Source organism: Anas acuta, chromosome 4, assembly GCF_963932015.1.
Source record: "Anas acuta chromosome 4, bAnaAcu1.1, whole genome shotgun sequence".
NCBI lineage: Eukaryota > Metazoa > Chordata > Aves > Anseriformes > Anatidae > Anas > Anas acuta.
In genome coordinates this window covers 50,461,671-50,480,403 of record NC_088982.1, presented here as the reverse complement: position 1 = coordinate 50,480,403, position 18,733 = coordinate 50,461,671, and the positions used below count along the sequence as shown (strand labels likewise).

The window sequence follows — 18,733 nt, the reverse complement described above, 5'->3', positions numbered from 1 at the left end:
CCAGTATGTCTAACTGTCTCATACCTGAGGGCCGAGAAAGATGTATTTTTTTTGTTTTAATACCTACGCCATACTTCTCCAGCAGTCCACTGACGCTACAGAGTTAAGAGTCAAAAGATGACTGCAATATTTATCTGACAAAAGAGACAATACAGCTTCTGACACAGTATCTTACTATGCCTCAAAGAACTCATGAGCTATTTTAGTACATTTTGTAAATATATATTAAAAAAAATAATAATTCTTACTTTGCCAACAAGGGTTTTAGAACATCATAAATAGAAGGCCATACAAACCCTGATGACATTCATGTAATAGATACACAACATGGTGTATTTCCATAACATGGTGAGCATGTAAACCTCCTACTACAAGTAACAAGCAGCAAGGATGCTAACCACTTCTCCAACTCAAAGCTTTTTTTTAAAAAAAAAAAAAAAATTAAAACTATTTACAAAAACAAAATACCTTTTTCATGGTACTGCAAAACTGCATCTGAAGTTAGTATTTTTGAGAATGCGTGCAACTGTTAATTAGTTATAATTTCCTATTTTTTTTAGGTATTAATCGCTACCAGAAAAAGTTGTCTGGAAACAGCCCCCAGGCTTACTTGTATGAACTGGTAGCAGAGAACTAACTCTGGTTCACATTTACTAATTTCCATATATCATCAGTTTAAGATTCTGGGCCAAAGAAGGTCTAAGTCAGTATTTCAGTGGAACAGAATTTAAACTACATTAATTGAAATACATAAAGTAAGACCTTCTCCTGGAAGAAATCAAGGTTGTACCATTTGAGATTCACTGGACACATACGACATAAAACAACTGAAACTGCAAAAGCTGAGCAATATTCATGGCCAGAATTTGCTAGCTTTGGTGCTCTGAAGCATGGTAAAGCTATTTTAATATACATTGCAGCTTTGGACGGGGAGAAAAAAACGCACAAGAAAACAACACTGCACTTTCCCACTCAAATTAACATCAGCAATTTCCAGCAATTATACACTCCCACTTTGTATATTCAGAGGTATATAAACATGCTACACATTTTGCATATATATTAATTTATATGTGATTTGTGAGAGTGATTATGTATATATTTAAGTAGTAATTATACACTTCCCATGCCTTTTAACAGACATTTCTATATTCTGCAACTAATCAAATCCTTCTAGGACTTAGATCTAATATTTCTGTTTAAAATACTTGTTTGGAAAAACTGAGCAAAACATTTGCAACCTCTTGCTTCTGCATATTTTGGTCACTTGAAACTGTGTGTGCTGCTAGACAGTGACACTGCATCACAGTGCAGCCACAAACTATCAAACAATGTTAGCTATAAAAACTCATCCTAAAATAAACCAAGTGGTAAAGGGTTTTGTTTCCCTTTATAAATCCTCTCCCCCAAAACACTAAGGTCTGTATATCAAGATAGTGACTCTTTTCCTCCCTTAATGAAATTATAACACTAGCCTGAACTAGCTCTTACCCAAGTTGGTAAATAATACACAAATGAAATGTCAAGAAATACTCTCTTTTTTAAGGTTACCTGATGCCAAGCCAGTTAGTGTGACTACGAGCCATCCTGACCATGCATCATACAAGCTTTTTGTCATCTCCCATGCTGATTCTTTCTTCTTGCTGTTAATCTGCAAAGAGAAATCATTATGAATAGTTGCATGCGTTTTTTTAATAATAGGAGAAAAAAGTATGCATAAGTAACTGTGTGATGCAAACTGCAGGCAAATATACCCACTCTTTAAGCTACAAGCATTCTCCCAGTATTGCTGCGTAAAAAAACTTATTTAATCAGATATCTAGTAACTGACAGAGGAAGGAAAATTTAATTTGAAAACTAAAACCCAAAAATTGCACATTAGGAAAAATGAATACTTTCTGCAACGTCTAGAATGTGTAAACGTAAAATTATTTCTATTATTTCTATTTCTCTCCTAAATCTTCCATGATTTACATTGAACCGGACATACTGTATTTCTTTTAGTATATTACTAATAAGCTATTCCATATGACTCAGATTCATAAGCTTCTACTCCAACTATAAACATTTTTCTTTTATGTTTAAACCAAATACCACACCAAAAATGAACAGAAAATAAAAATGAAAAACCTGGATAACTACCTGACCCTTCTAAACAACTATAAGCAATGATATCTAATGGTGCTATACAGAAAAAAAAAATCATTTTAGCATTATTTACTTTACTTTGTGCATGTAGTCAAAATTTGTCCTCAATGCATTTTATTACATAACTGTCTTAATTTTTTTTTCATACTGTAAAAAGAGGGTGAAAGCATGTACAACAAACAAGGTGCATGGGCGAGGGAGGGGGAATAAATCAAGGAAGCACAATACTAGGCAAGGAAATCTCCAAATCTGCTTTGTTTTTAAAGTGAATTAATGTAAGGATTCCAAAAGCTTGGCAATAAGGCTCCAAATTGTGTATTTCCTCCTAAAAGGCTACTAAACAGATCTATTACAAGACTGGTGGTAACTTATACAACAGCAATACAACCAGAGTTCATTAAAGAACCTGCAGCAGAGCACACTGATAAAGGCAAACAGGCTGAACTTTGAAGATCTTCTGATGAAATGAGTAAAGAGGAGGAGAAAAAGTATTGTGATGGAAGAGTGGAAAGGACATTTACTATGCTTACTGGGAATACTTTTTTGTTAAATAGATAGACGTTAATATTTTAGATACAAGAATTTCACTGTTCACAGTCAAAACAACCAGAGCGCTGCACAGCAGTAGCAGACATGCACTTTTACCAGTACAGGTACCACCACAGGCACTACCATACTGCTACAAGTTCATCTGCACTGGAACACAGCTTTAAATATACAACCATTGCAATAAAGGCAGTACTATAAAAATATCAAGGAGGCGTGACACACCTGTTCCCACTCTGTTAAGTTCCTGCTTTCTTTTAAAGTTATAATACTGTTGCAGGACTGCAGGTATCAATGACGCAGTGCTTTTTATGAACAGCATTAGAGTAGTTCTACCTGATGTAAATACTTACAAATTTACAAGTCTGCACATATTTATATGTATTACTAGACCAGATCTCAACACGAACACCCAAGCCAAAATAAATTCCAAGTACTGCTATTTATCTCATGTACCCGTCTATGCCTTTCTCTGTCTTTGCACTTCTCTCGAACCCAGTCAATGGTATGGAAGTCATCGTACGTTCCTACTCCAGGAATTGGTTCATCCAGAAGATCCAGTAAATGCGTTGAACTGTTGATGCTTCCTCCATTTGTCATTGTATAATGAGTTCCTGTGACAGAGAAAAGACAGAAATTAATAAATTCTGTAATAAACAAAATATTCTAATGATCAAGACATTGCATATAAAATTTCTGTGCAAGCAATTAAGACACTTCCCATAATACGTGTATGTTATGTCACTTAAGTCTCTCGACGTTGCATGTTAATTGTTTTTCTGTTGTTTATCTGTACGTTAAATTTGCACATCAGCAACTTCGTATGTCATGTTGGTTAAATATAAATTAATGTACTAGTCAAATTACTGTTCCATTTTATGTGCAGACTCCTGAGAAATTTCAACAGAACAAAGTGGGGGAAAAAATGAGTGTTTCTGACACATATTTAACTTGAAATTTGCTTCTCTTTATGAACTACTAGAGGAAAAAATGACTGCAAGAAAATAAAATTGGATAATATATGAAGTTCACAGGACCTCCATAAGTTGCCTGTTATTTCTAAATATTTCAGTCTTTGTTTACTACTCTCCTGCATGTCTGAATCAGACCTAAAAAGTATTATCAACAAATTATAAATGCAGCTAAAAAAAATGAAGCAAGTACTGACAAGACAGCCCTCAGTCACAAAAAGTTAGAAAAACTGTAAAAAGAAAATGTCTTCTACCAATTTATCATCCCTAGCTAACTCCTTCACAGCCAGCTTACACAGCAGCACCCCCCAGCAGTATTTCTTTCAGTAATCACAATAAAAAGAGTGAGACGAATATGGAATGCAGGAAAGCTTTGTCTTTTTAAGCTTCAGCAATTCAAAAAAAATGTCAGCAATTCAGCAATTTTTTTTTTTTTTGAGTTCCTGTGGTACGTTTGCAGACCCTAGGCAAAATTTCCTTCTGAATGGCTGCCTAAATATAGCACGACCACCATTCCCCCACGCCCTCAGTGCTTCTACAGCAGTAATTGCTATAAAGGGAACATTTATATTGAGGTTAATATAAATGTTACTCTCACTTGTTTGACTAAAAACAAAGCAATTTGGCCAACAGCACATGGTATACCACAATAACCTCTATTCTTAAAGATGTAGGCCCAATTTGGCCAACACTACTATCAGTTCAGGCAGGCCTAAGAGTTTTATTTTTATTTTTTGGAGTTGTGAGTTCAGCTTCTTGGTGCTGTCAGCAGTTTACAATGTATAAAATAAATAAATAAAAGATCTTTTGCTTGAAAGGTATTGTTTATGCCTTCTATGTAACACAATGCTTCTTTGGACATTTTCTTGGTGGTGAATGACAAAACAAGAAAATTATAATAAAAAATGTGTTAAGACCAAATGCAATCTGAAACTTTCAAGATACACAAAAGTATTTGTTTTAGTACTCAGCACCCCTGCTTTGCTGTTTACATGCAAACTGAAAGGTCTACAAAAAAGATTAGTTTGTTAGTTTACTTTTTTTTTTCATATTTAAAGTGAAAGGGAAAAATGACTGAACAATGCCAGCACCTTTCTCTTAAAGCTTCTGCTGGTCTCTCTTAAGACAGATGCTTCCATTAATAAAAGGCTAACAACAGAAACTTGGATCAGATTTGCAAGTGGAGGCAAATGTGAAAATCTTGATCTAGGATAAGGGATTCAACTCTCTTGCCATTTCCAATTCCGGTAACTAGAGAGGAAGTCTAACATATATGTCTGGCTAGCTGAAAGGACAAGGGCATCTAGTGGATGAGACAGTAACCAAAAGCAGCACTGCAGTGATTAGTTTCTCTCTCCAAATGTAAAGGGAAAAAAAGACAAAATGAAAATGCGTTTTTTAATGCAACATTATCCTTCTTCACAAAGGGAACATAAATTACAGTTCCACCACAGCTTAATTATTCATCTCCTACAATATTTTACTTAGATCAAGAAGCTTCCTGAACCTGAGTGATCACAATAGAACAAAAGCTTACCTTTGCCCCAGAGTGTGGCTTTATGCCCTGCTATATATGAACCATGATATATGAACCAAAACCATTAAGCTCTAAGGTGCACGCAGCTTTATGCCACATAAGGCAAAGGACAGTTGAGAGCTGGAAAAGCATCACAAACAGTAAGAGCTGATTTTAAGCATGTATCATGAAGTGTTGAACTGGATTCTTTCCATGGAAACCATCAGGGATGGCACCACAAACTACACCAGGCCCTGAGCAGAGCTTGGAGTAAACTAATGAAGAAGAGTCCTTGCCTGGGCATGGTAAATATCCCACTGGGATCATGTCAAGCTCCTATTTTGCCAGCATCTGCTAGGTCACAGGATGGGAAATGCATGGCACACCAAACACTGAAATATAAATGATTATTTATGATGGGAAGAGATACAGAATGAGATGTGAAGCTGAAGAGGTGATTTCCTTGAATGCAGAGCTGTCATGGATGCCTTATGCAGACAATTAGCTGTTACATTATACCAGGAGAAACCACACGTGTGTATATATACATATATATATGGTATATATCACACACACACATATATATACGTGTATATATACCATATATATATATATATATCTATATACCATATAGATATATATATATATATATATGGTATACCATATGGTATATATGGTATACCATCACACCTCAGAAACAGGCTGCAGTGAGCGTGGTATAAAGGCCACCCTGGAGAGGACCACGGGGAGGACAGCTGTTTAAGATGTGATGCTCAGCGTCTAAGATACAGTCTGACAGCAGCGGCATAGGACATTCTCCAGCTAATATCATCTATAGTGCCTTGAACTATTCCAAAGCAGCATTTAGAGAAATACACCTTTACCAGTACTTGACACTTTTCCAAGCTTTCACTTCCCAGTCTTCCATTCCTTCTCTAACACGCCACACCACAAGGCACTCCTCCCAGCCATGACAATGATGATTCTCATCAGCATAAACACATGCAAAGTCTCATCATGTCACACCAGTTTCATCAAAGCGTTTTAATTTTCAATTCAACGGATTGTGTTAAAATCTTTGCCATTCATATGTATTTTTCAACATAACACTAATCTCCAAGCAGGACATTATTAATTATCACACCAAGCATACATGCGCAGCCTCTAGCTACAGAACACTTCCATTTTCTGTATGTACACACCTGAGCTATTCTGCAGCTGCAAAGAAAGTAAAGCCTTCTTTTTTCTTATGTATGGCTTTGCTTAAGGCTTTATTAGACTGGGAAGCAGATGGTAAAAAAGTGACAGCAGAACTTTTATTATCATAATTATTCCAAACTAACCCATGTTACCACAGAGAGGTAAAGTAACAACACGCTGGTCCTCTCAGAGGCTCCATATAACTCACAGGAAACCTTACGAAGCAAATTCAACACAATCCTTCTATACTTGGCAAAACTTTAGGACCCGAGGTAGCTGGCATCCCTTAATTAGCAAAGTTGTCCAATAGCATCTTCAATAATCTTGTATTCTCTACACGTAGCTAGCAAGCTGCTGCAATCATAGACTGCCTGAAGACAGTAAGCTTCCAGACAATAAAAGTAACATGTTTCTTCAGAGCAAGGAGATTGTCTTTTCTAGGTGATCCAACTGCTGCTGGCCTTGCCTGAGCTGTTTTCTATGAAGGTAACTGACTTTCGTTATCCTTCCACGCATGTAGTTCCAAGCCTTCAGCACAATCCTCTCTCAGCAATCAGATCTGATAGTGCTGAAGTACTGCTTCAAGTGAAGTTGATTAAAACAGGGGGGGGAAAAAAACATACGTAAAACATCGATTACTCAATTTAATCTCTACTTACAACATTACACACAGAAACCATCTTTTTAACTGCCTGTACACTCCCAACAACCTCTGCATATTAATGACATCACGATGCTGAGCAGTGCTGCAGACAGGCTACTGAAGGAATGTTTTGTAGCATCCTCACCTCCCCAAAAACAAATCACACCAAAAAAAATAAAAATAAAAACACACAACACGCCATGGATATGAAATGTTGGGACTCGGTTGGATTCCGAGTTACCCATTCCAATAGTTTTAAGAAAGTATCATGCATTGTGCTGAAAGAAAAAAAAGTATTAGAAGAACTGTCATAAGCATTAAGGTTCACAGTAGAATGCTGCACCCTGGGAGGCCTGATCAGAATGAGGTACAGCAAAACCAAATGACAGCGCTGCATGGGCAAAACCAGAATACAGGAAGCGGATTCCAGTGGCATAAAAAAACTCTCTGAAATTTTTTTGGTTGGTTGGCTTTGGTGTTTTTTGTTTTTAATTTTTTTTTGTTTATTTTTAAATGAGACTGAAAAAATACAATCCAAAATAGTTTGCGTGGACACTACACCTTGATGGAGAAAGCAGTCCTTGCAGGACCTGATACATGCTTTTCTTAATTTCCTTCTGAGCATGAACCAATACTAAACGGCTGTTAGTTCCAAACACTGATCCGATTTCCAGCTGTATTTGGCTGGTCCCTCCTGATATAAGGCAGGAAACCAAGATATTACTAAACTAGTATTTTGCTAGAATCACTCAGGCTGTTTTATACATTACAGCTTCCTCCTTGCCTTCTGTCCCCTTGAGGCAAGGAATACCTCTTCTTTTGTACTCTATATATGCCTCACACAAGCAGTCTCCAATCTTGATTGACATTCAAACTATGATAAACATGACAAAAAGCTGACTTATATGTAGATTACAAAGCATTTGTCATGTGCCATGCAGAGCATTTTCAAAGGCTGCCTCACCTCCTCCAGGAGTGATCCTTCATCCTTTTGTCACTCAGTAGATTTTCAGGTTTGAAAGCAACCCTGTGCAACACACAGCTGATGAAAAATTGTGGGGTATGATTGTTTGGTTGTTTGTAAGGATACCTGCTAAGTTTCTAGCTAATCCATTTAAAAAGATAACATCAGCAAGGACTAATACTTTTAAAACATATGAGCAGATCACTACTGACTCACTCACTATGGTACAGTTTGAAAATGTTCCAGCTAAAGCATTTTAAAACACTAACAAATCAGAACTTGAGTCGCTGACAGTCATATGCAGCTGCATTCGTCCAGTGAAGGAACCCAGGAGATTAAAACGATCTTTAGATCCTCCTTTCCTGGTCCCTGGATATGAAGAACTGAAGAGCCCCTGGACCTGGCTTCTCACTTCTTGTTGGGGTTCTCTCCTTCAGGGAGGAATGGGGCTCGTTTCTACATATTGGGATTTAAAAATCCCATTGAAAGTACACTTAAAATCGTTGAGTTCAAGAACTGAGGGGTCACGTGCTTTGCAGTTATATAAGTACAGTTTCACACAAGAAGTATGTTTCACAATGTATTTGATGCTTTCAGATCCCACATAACTGTACAATGATCCTTCCTGAGTCCTTCCTTTTGTGCAGTATTCCTTCTTGTTGCATAAAAATAATAAGAACATCAGTATTTAAAACACATACTGCATCCTGGGTAATCTAACAGTGCACAACAGATTTTCAGGAGGATCTACAGAGCATGATTATCTGCACAATTACCCAATATCATGTAGAGAACAAATCCACAAAGGTTTAGCTTATGAGAACAAGCTACAAAACTTGGAAATGAACAGGCTCAAGAGGGTGTTTGGCAGAATAAACAAGACCAGAACTTTACGATGAAGTCTAAGACCACTTCCATACGCCATACAGCATATGATGCACATCACAACATACCCTGTCTCTGCATGCACCGGTTTAGTCTGTTTCATGAATGAAACATCTCTCAGGACATAACTACACAGTAAGGCTGAGCTGTACTCAGTGCTCCCAAATATGAGATGTTGCTCTCCCCATTTCTCCATCCCACTCTTGGTCATACAGCTCCCTTGGATTGTCTCGGTCACATCATCCATCTGCTCAGTAAACCAATCAAACATGCTACTCCAACTAAGCAGACAAAAGTAACAAAAAGAAAAAAAAATTGACATTATACAGAGCCATGGTTAAGGTGACAGACAAGAAATAGTCAGTGCAAGAGGAGGATAGGGAGAGGGCAAGCAAGTTCACCCCCTTCCACAGCAACAAACTGTCAGACTAGTTACACTGAAATATATAAATGGGCCCTTGGGGTCTTGTTAAATTTTAATTATGCCTTTCTGCTGGAAACAATTCAGAACTTCTACATCAATATTCATATCCAGCCAGTATACAGTAACACCTATTTTACAGAGCTCAAAACCCCCAAAGACATCTGTTTAAGGCAGATTTTGGAGTTGTGAATGCAATGGGTAAATGATGTCAATGGCAGAGCAAGCACGACACCCATTTCTCCAAGCATTACATAGATTGTCAAGAAACACCTATCTGTTTCAGTACGAATGCACGTGCATGCTGCTGCTCACACACCCCTTTTTCTAGACGATGCACAACCGAGCCGATTCTGCTCAGCTGCCATCCTTCTGGCTGACAGCAGCACAGCACATTTCATTTGGCTTACTCTAAGCAGCGTGGAAGGAGGAAAAAAGAAAACGCACCACTGCGAGTGAAAATGGAGCTAATCAGTTTACAGCAAAGGCTGGAATAAGCCCTCCCCGACACGACCATCCAAACCTGCTGAGTGCTAAAATCAGCCGGGGCTGTATCTTTCCAGAGGCCAGACGCTAATCCACGGCTTTGCTTCACCCATGTGTCCTTGGGTATTAGGTGCCAAGGGGAATGGAGGCGGGGAAGCACCCAGCCCAGTGCACAGGGTAAGTATCATTTACACTTGTAACAAAGAAGATTTCTATACACAAGGTATGTCTTAGTGCCTAAGCTTCTTTCTATAGCCATCTTCAGACCTCAAAGCACAAAGCTTTCCATAGAAGAAAGAAAGAAAAAAACAAGACAAGAAACAGTTGGCAGTTTATTTGTCTGTAACCACTCAAAAAAAGCCATTAAGCACTATTGTCTTTTCCTGGCTAGAAATAAATTTTAAATTCCAGAATCAGAAGCACAGCATGCCACGCCAGAATGCACCATTCACTACTGCTGGTGATCAATGATTTTTAAAGTCTTTGTAATCAAGTAATACTTCTCCCTTTGTGTGCAGCTATGAATTCACAGCCTCTTTAGTTGGCTTTCTTAAACTGCATCACATCATGAGGTTCACCAGCTACAAATTGCTCTCTGCATTACAACCAAATTCATACAAAATGACAAAACTATATATACAGCAACTGAAAAAAAATCAGCTGGCAAATATACTAGGAAACTGGAAGACTCAGAACAAGATTGGAAGAGTAGGGAAAACAATCAAAATGCTTGACAGAAGCACTGAGTAATAAATAATCCCTTCCCCTCCATTACTTCTGGCAAAAAAAAAAAAAAAAATCAGTCAATCTTGGTTAAAAAAAAAAAAAGCCTTTAAAAAAATCAAGAGTTAAGTGAAAGCTGAATAGTAGCACCTCAGAGTGAAAAGAAATACTTTTGAGAACCTGTATCCACTGCAAACATACAGGAATCTGAGAAAAGGGCAAAGAACAGGTAAAATACTGCTCAGTGCATATAGCACATTAAAAAATGCATAATTGTCTTTTTACTTTAGGTGGAAGAATCAGTTCTTTCTGTTTTTGATGCAGGAGGAAGAAAAACATGTATTATTACAGATTCGTTTTCTTGTCGTAAAGTACATGGAGAATGGTCTATACTATTTCTTTAGTTATGGCCCAAATAGTGGCTTCATATATGCAAGTGAAGAGTTCTGGGGGTCCTCAATCTATCAAATTTACAACTTAAAAATACAGACAGTGCAAGAAAGAAATTAGAAAAACAAAAAGGTATGAGGAGATGTAAAGTTATATAAAGCAAACTTTACAGAAGGAAGTAATCTAGCATCTAACAATGGCCAAGGCGATAGCCAGGACAATAGAACAGATAATCAGATCTCTAAACACTGCTGCTGCATGTACTTAACAACTAAGACAAGATGCAACAAAAAGAAAAATTCTGCTAATATGATTATCCCAAATCAGGCCACGTTCAGGCTCATGAAAGGCCGAATATTGATTTGCTCATTAGCTTTCTAATACCGCAGCTACTAGCGCATCTCAAAGACTTCCCCACTGCTCATAGCATGTTGTAAGCAGTAGGATATTGTAACCACCTTCACGCAATGGTGGGCGGCCCTGTCAGTGCACAGCAAGTTACGTTCATACGGGTGGGTTAATGACCCCCAGCTTGTTGTAACTCAGGTTTTACTACTGACAGCTTGACTGCCATATATGTATTGCTATTGCTTATGTTTCAAACTTTGAAAGAATGGCAAAATCATTGCTTATGGAGGGGGTAAAAAAAGGGGAGTGGAAATCAAAGAGTGTGAACATGTCTGTGAACAGCTGGAAGACAAATAAGATGCTGATAATTAGGAACTACCCCATGGGTCCAGCTAAAAAGAATGATGCAAAAATAAATCCAAGGGCAAATAAATGAGTAACACAAACAATTTATTTATACAATATATATTACAGTACGTGGCTTATTATATATAATAAATTCTTCTGAGAAAGCGTACATGTCAGTTACTTCTTATATATGCAGTCCTGAATCGGGACTTAAAAATACTTTCTAAGGAGAGTAGTAGTACTTTTAACTCTTTTTATTACCACAGAAAAGACTAGAAGTGAACTCTGTTCCTGCAGTTACATTTCAGTATACCTGGGAGGGTAAGGAGGTCTGGAATGATGTGTTTAGTACCTCATAAAGAGAAGTATCAGGACAGAGGAAGTTAAAGGAAGGTCAGATAACAAAAACAGATTCTACTGGACACTACTTGTTCCCCCCCCAATAAAATGACAAGTAGTAAATATATATTGTTCATCTTTTCGTATGTTAAGAATATATCCATTTGATGTTTCACAGAATATTCCTACTAAGAAAACTAAAATATCTTCCTAATGCAAGCCAATGGGTCAGATGTAATAATAGTAAGTACAATACTTTGCATTTCATCTCATCCAATGTTTGTAAAGCCTGTTAATGAAACCTCAAAGACCCCTAAAGTGTTAAACAGTCATTTGATCATTGCTGAGGTTCATTCACTTGAGGCGAGCCACTGCAGTCAATTAGTACAACAAATGCTTTGCTGTTACAAAGCAGTTTTGCAAGACGTGAACATTACCGTGCAGGACCAAGCTGTTAGTATGTGAATAACGAACGAAATTCCACAGGCCTTAACAACTAAGTTTCTTTTTCTCAAAGTATCTTTATCTATTTTCTCCTAACTTGTTATTATAATGCTCTGAAATCTACATGAGGGAGAAACATCTTGGTAGTATCTTTGTCCAGATTTGTAGCTAATGTAACAAGTATAAGGAATTCACTTCAAGTTGCTGCCTTTGTTTGCATTTTAAGACTTATTTTGATAGCTAATGATGGTAACAAGGATTACGGTGGTATTACAGATCAGCAGGAAATATACACAAACTTTAATGAAATCTGTGGCACAAGCTATGGTCTGAAGAAGCAATTTTCATATGACTCATATGGCACTTGACTTAATTTGTCAAGATTTGCAGGAGATTATGGCAGCAATCAAAATCACGGAGTTCTGTTTGGCTGTTTTAATCAGAGTTCACAGTAGCAAACTGAGTAAGCACTGGGTTTGAATAGCATTTCAGAATATTGGAAGCAACAGAATTCAATGAAGCAACTGCAAAACTGAACGAGTCACATCAGGGAGTTCTCCCGCTGGTGCCATGTGATGTCACCGAGATGCAAACACTCAGCCTAGCCCGACTGTTTTCATTGCACTGTTTGTAGACCGTATGCTCAGAAGCTAAACTCTAACGTGCCAGACACCATTTTGCGCTGCAGTTCTCTACTTTTTCTATTGAAAAATCAACTAAAATGTGTTAGTTTCCAGGCATATAATAAAACCGATCCGGTTTCAATGTCTAACTATAATCTGCAGTGCTTCAAAGTGTAGTCAATAGGGATGTTAGCAGGGATCTGCACTCACAGGTAATCAGCATGTACAGCCAACTCATTTTCACACCTACCTGAAAAAGAAAGCAATCTAAAGAGATCTACTTCACACCTCGCAGATGTATTAGGAAAGTACCAACCTCAATTTCTCATAAGGCATTCTAAAATTTGACATATAAAACTATCCAGCTACCTACTATACAATTACGATCTGTGCAGAGAATACTGCGATCAAAAAGCAGTAGCACAAGGTTAAATATGTCCTTGTCTTAAAATACCCTAAGCCACGTTAGAACTTGTTGACATTCTAAACATATGCTGGTAAACACCATAAGAATCATAAAAAGAAAACAATAACCTTTTGTGTAAAGCATTAAAACAGATGAAGACGCCAGATGAAAACAAAAGAAAGTGTGACCTAATTTACGTAAACAAATAAGAGATGATGAGGACAGACACAACAGATTAAAATAGAGAAAAATAATCTTATGTAAATGATCCTTATTCTCAGCGTACCTCCTCTCTAATGCCATCGCCAGCAGCCATAAATGCTGGTAAGCTTCTAATTTTAGATTAGCCGATTTAAACAAAACTGAAGTGAGCAATTATCGCGCTTACTGTTCTCAACCACCGAGCTCTAAACACCTAACCCAGTGAAATGGGAGCCGTCCTCAGCACTGCGAGGCGCCGCTCATTCATTCCTGCTCCCATTTCTCTCGCTATTCTGAGCTCGCGCGGCTTTTCAGCGGCCGTTCCGCTCTAAGTTCGGGCTACGAAGCAAAGGGCAGGCTCCGAAGAGCCTTTTCCTGGCAACGCTGCCCTGCTGCCGACCTGCCCGCTCGCAAGCCGCGGCGCAGAGGGCACCGCTCCCCGCCGCTCCCCTCAGCCGTAGCTCCGGGGCCGCGCCGCCCTCCCGCGGCTCCCGCTCCCCCTTCCCGCGGGCCGGGCCCCGGGGCAGGCAGGGGAGGGGGAGGGCGACGGCTGTGGCGGTGGCGGTGGGGCGGTGCGGGCGGCCCCTCGCAGCCCGCCCGCTCGGCCGGAGCCCGGCGGGGGCGCTGTGTGTGCGGGCGGGTGCCCGCGGCGGTACCTCGCTTGTGCAGCTCGCGGAGCGGAATGCCGTCTCCTCCCCCGTCGTAGGGCAGGTAGGGATCGGCAGGGGCGTCCATGGCCGCGGCGCCAGCAGCCGGGCCGCCGTTGCTGGGGGGCGGCGGCCGCTGTCAGCCCAGGGCCGGGGCCGGGGCCATGCCGCGCCGGGACCCCCAGCGGAGCCGGAGCGGGACCGGAGCCGGAGCCGGACACGGAGCCGGAGGCGGCCGGGGCGCAGCAGCGGGCCCCGCCCCGCCCCGCGCCGTCACGGGGAGGCGCCGCCAGGGCCCGCCGGCGGCTGCGTCACGGGGCCGGGCACGGGGCCGCCCGGGCGGGCGCTGAGGCGAGGCGGGGCCGGGCCGGCTGAGGCGGGCTCCCGGCGCCCTCCCGGGGACGTGCGGGAGCCCACGGCGCTGCTGCGGCCGCGGCTCTCCCAGCGGGAGGTGGCGGGCGCTGAGGAAGCGCTGCCCCGCCTGGGGGGCTCACGGGGCAACGTCGAGCAGCAAGGCCCGGTTGCGCTCTGCCCGCCCCTCCCCGGGCTCTGGGGTGATTGTTCTGAGGCTACAGCAGCACAACAGCCATGTTCTATTGGAAAGCTCAGAGGGAAGAGAAATGAGAGAAAAAAAAATCAGTGTAGTAAACACAAGTCCATAGTGGAGCTTACAGCGCACACAATGGCCAAACGCTCCCAGCCCCACAAGAAGCATGGGCCCTGACGTGGCAGCAACCCCAAGCACTAACCCAGCTCCCTAGGGGATACCCCATAAAACAGCTACTGACACAGCGTGGGCAAAACCCAAGCACCCTAGCACGTCTGTAATGAGTAGCTGAAGACATAATGGCTAAACTCACTTTAAATGCACAAAAACAGCATTCAGTTTGCCCATGTATTTCCATGTCTATAAATATATTGCTTCCTGCTGCCTTGGTATTAAAAGCAAATATTTAAGCTTTTGCTTTCAAAGGCACACGATGACACAAGAACTAGAATTACAGTAGCACTGATTGGTTGGTAAGAGAAGGGTTTTCTAAAATAATTTATTTTTTGTCTGAATCCTGCTAAGAAAAAAATAATGGAAGGGTATTTTTGATGAAGCATGTGCACATGCAGATACACAGGCATGTGCAGGAGTGCTTGCATTGAACCTGATGTTTCTGTAAACTCACATACAGATACAAGGTATGTTTGCTGTACAACCTTGTACTGTTCCTATATGGCAATGTGTGATACATGACTTGTTTCACGTGAGATCTTTTACACATGGATTGTGCAGGGAATGGTGCTCATCTGCAGCATCAAGGCCTTGCTTCAGCTTCATGCACAGAGGACAGAAAGAAAGGGATTCATTTTGATATGCTTGCCTTTTCACCTCTGTAATATGACTGATAGCCAACTGTTAGTTTTCAAATGCATTAGTTTCTTAAACAGTTCTCCAAACAGGTCCTTAAGGAAGTTATTTATTTTATGAGCCATTGCCAGTGTTACAAGCCACATACTCTAAGTGATCTTGCTGAACACAAGAGTAGGATCAAGAAACTGTACTTACTTCACAGACCTGTAATATATCAAATCTTAAAAATATGGCTCCAGTACAAGTGTTGAGATAGTGCTGATATCTGGAGATTTGAAAATAGAAAAGTGCGAGAATAAACGAAGAAATGTATGTGAGCCCTGTAGCAAACTACAGTTTAGAAAAAAAAAAAAAAGCTATCTTGTCTCTAAGACAGAGGTAACCCTGGAGATAACTCAGTTATAAAATATTGGCATCTTCTGATTTGGCGACATCTCCATTTGCTCATCTATACAAAGAACTGCTTTCTGAAGGGTGGCTTCCTACAATCACCTTTTCAACAAGAGCTACTCAATCCTCAAGTGTGGGAGCATCCATAAGTGACTTTCTGACCCTATATGCATTAATTTATTTTTGTACCTGGAAAAAAATAAAAAAGTAAAACCTAGAGGATTTAATATCCACCCAAAAATTAATACCTAAAACCCTTACATAAGATGCATCTTAAGCAATGAAAAGTCAGGAGAAAGACAGACGATGACTTTTGTGACTATGTATGCACAGTCACAGAAGTGCTATCCTACTGGTATCACTGAAAAAAACACTCTCTGGCACCACAGAAGATGTCCAAATTTTTTAGCATAAAACCACCTCTAAACTATCCATAGGACTTTAGTTTAGAATGAAATGCAATAGAAACTCTTGCACATTCTCAATTCCATACTTAGAAGGAATCTCCTATTACATCTAAAGAAAAAGTCATTTGTGGCAAAAAGATTGCCAATTTTGGTAATCTGAAGAAAGAATTATTAGAGCATATTGTTAGTATTACAGCAACCGTCAGCGCATTTATTATATGTTGATTACAGAAGACAACACTATAAACTCAACTCCACACTGGAGAAAAATACAGAATAGAGGTTATAAAGAACTTGTATAACACAGACCGGAAGATCACCACTAATTTAAGATATTGTTACTGAAGGCCTTTGAACTGACAATAAAAGTTTGTTAGAGCAGAGAAACGGCTAACCTGGTAACCTAAACCTGCTCACTGGACTAAGGCACATGCAAAGTTTCTACAGAAAGCTAAAATCCAGACTGTACTGGAACAGATAAAGGATGACTAGCTAGAGGACTTACCTGATAAAACCTTTGCTATGACAGAAAATAACATAGTCTGCAATGTAAAACAGATGCAACTTTGTATTTGGTATATAAATCTTTAAGAGCCTATCTAATATTAAATTACCATAGCTCTTCCAAGGTCACCGCTCGTAGACAGGCTGCCAAACAGTTCTTTGTATCATCCTAAACAGAACAGTCATCTTCCCTTCTCAGTTACCAGCAGCTTGTGTTCTCATTGTTCAAAACCACTGCCACCGCATGTATTACCTTCCCTACATGCTGGTCTTGTTTATTGTAAGCAACAAAAAGAGAAAAAGACACTGCATGCTAACCTGACCAAAGTAAGACAGTCATTTTATTCATCTCTAAAAGTCTATACAATTTAATGTTTCCAAAGTATTCCTTTTCTAACTCATTTGAAGAAGTGTTTGCCTTTAACTGTCTGATAACTGTATATTCAAGAGCATGTCAGTTATTTCTATTGTGAAGTCCTGCAAAATTCAAAATTGTAGCTAGTGAAATGGTGTCTGTAGTTAAGGAGGTATTTTGGGCATTATGGAGCACATAACATCATGAGCTTAAATTTAGTTTTACAATAGCTTTATTTTCAGTGATTGAGAAGCCCTTAAAAGCAGCCAATTTAGGACATAAAAAAGCTCATATGTAAACAGCAGGTTTATAGAGTAGCTTGCTTTCAAAGAGATTTCATCACAGTAATTATACTCTAAGGCCTCAATCCCAGAAATCCTCCATGCCCAAATAGCTTCATGCATCTAAGTGTTCCCATTGTTCTCAACAGGCACGTACTGTTCTTAAACATCATTTAGATGCATCTATCTTTGCAGAAAAGGGCTTTAAGTCCGTTGTTCTGGAAATACCACAATGTATTTGTGTGACACACCTTTAAAATATGCTGACGATGAAAAAAGTTACCTTAATCCTCCTCCATACCATATCTTTTTCCTTTTAGGATGAGGGAGAAGAAACACCATCTGAACATATCAGAATAAGTTAGAGGTTAGACAAATCAGGATAACCAAGGGAAAAGTGTTTTGAGGTGACAGAACAAAGCCAATGAAATGTAGGGGAGCATCACAGAGGTATGCCAGCCCCCTTAGCCAAGGCTGAAGAGATGACCTTAATTCTGAAGCACTATTCTACCATATCAAATTAAGAAGTAAACTGAGTTTAAATAATACAGCTGAACACCTTACTACATACAAGCCAAACATTTTCTCAATTCCCTCAATTACTTGGCTTATTCTGATCACAGACCATGTAATTTCATTGCACCAGGTAATGAAAACAAAAATCAGGTCTTTTATGAAATTCCAAATGTAAGACTGACAATGCTGAATGATCTCAAATAACAAGAGATGACAAAAAACATGTCAGATAATTACAAATGCTACTGTGGCCAATACAAAAGATGTTTTAGTGACTCTTCACGGTCATTTCCTTTCCTATTATTCAAAATGAAAGCTTCTCCCTCAGCAGAGCTAAAAGACAGTGTTCTCTTGAAAACGCAACATAAGAGAGCTCTCTCCCAAAACAGCTACCGTCTCCAACCATTTTGAAAGGACTTGAACCCACATGTGCCCTCCACTGATGGCTACATATGGAAGCATCCATGTACAACAGGGTATGCAAACAACACACAAAATCTCTCAAAACCTACCCTTTCCAATTCCTTTCATTTCCATTCCTTTTCCTTCCCACTTTATTCTCCTGCCTTTTTTCTAATTTCCTTTCATGTGGATTGAGAAAAGGATAAATGGCTAAACTAAGCCCAGACCTAATCATTCCACCACCTTGCCTTCTCCTTTTGCTTCCTCTG

General features: G+C 39.7%; 1 protein-coding gene across 4 annotated transcripts in view; it reads right to left on the bottom strand.

The window, feature by feature from the left end:
* Nucleotides 1–18,733, bottom strand: part of CLCN3 (chloride voltage-gated channel 3) — a 61,596-nt gene that overhangs the window by 20,345 nt on the left and 22,518 nt on the right. For 2 of the 4 annotated variants that reach the window (XM_068681212.1, XM_068681214.1), the window contains exons 3-4: nt 3,151–3,308; nt 1,552–1,651 (exon numbers count right to left, since the gene is read on the bottom strand). In XM_068681212.1, coding sequence (XP_068537313.1) covers nt 1,552–1,651; nt 3,151–3,308 — 258 coding nt within the window. Of the gene's footprint in view, nt 1–1,551; nt 1,652–3,150; nt 3,309–14,258; nt 14,519–18,733 lie in introns of those variants that run through there. The other 2 variants (XM_068681213.1, XM_068681215.1) reach the window with 2 other exon arrangements.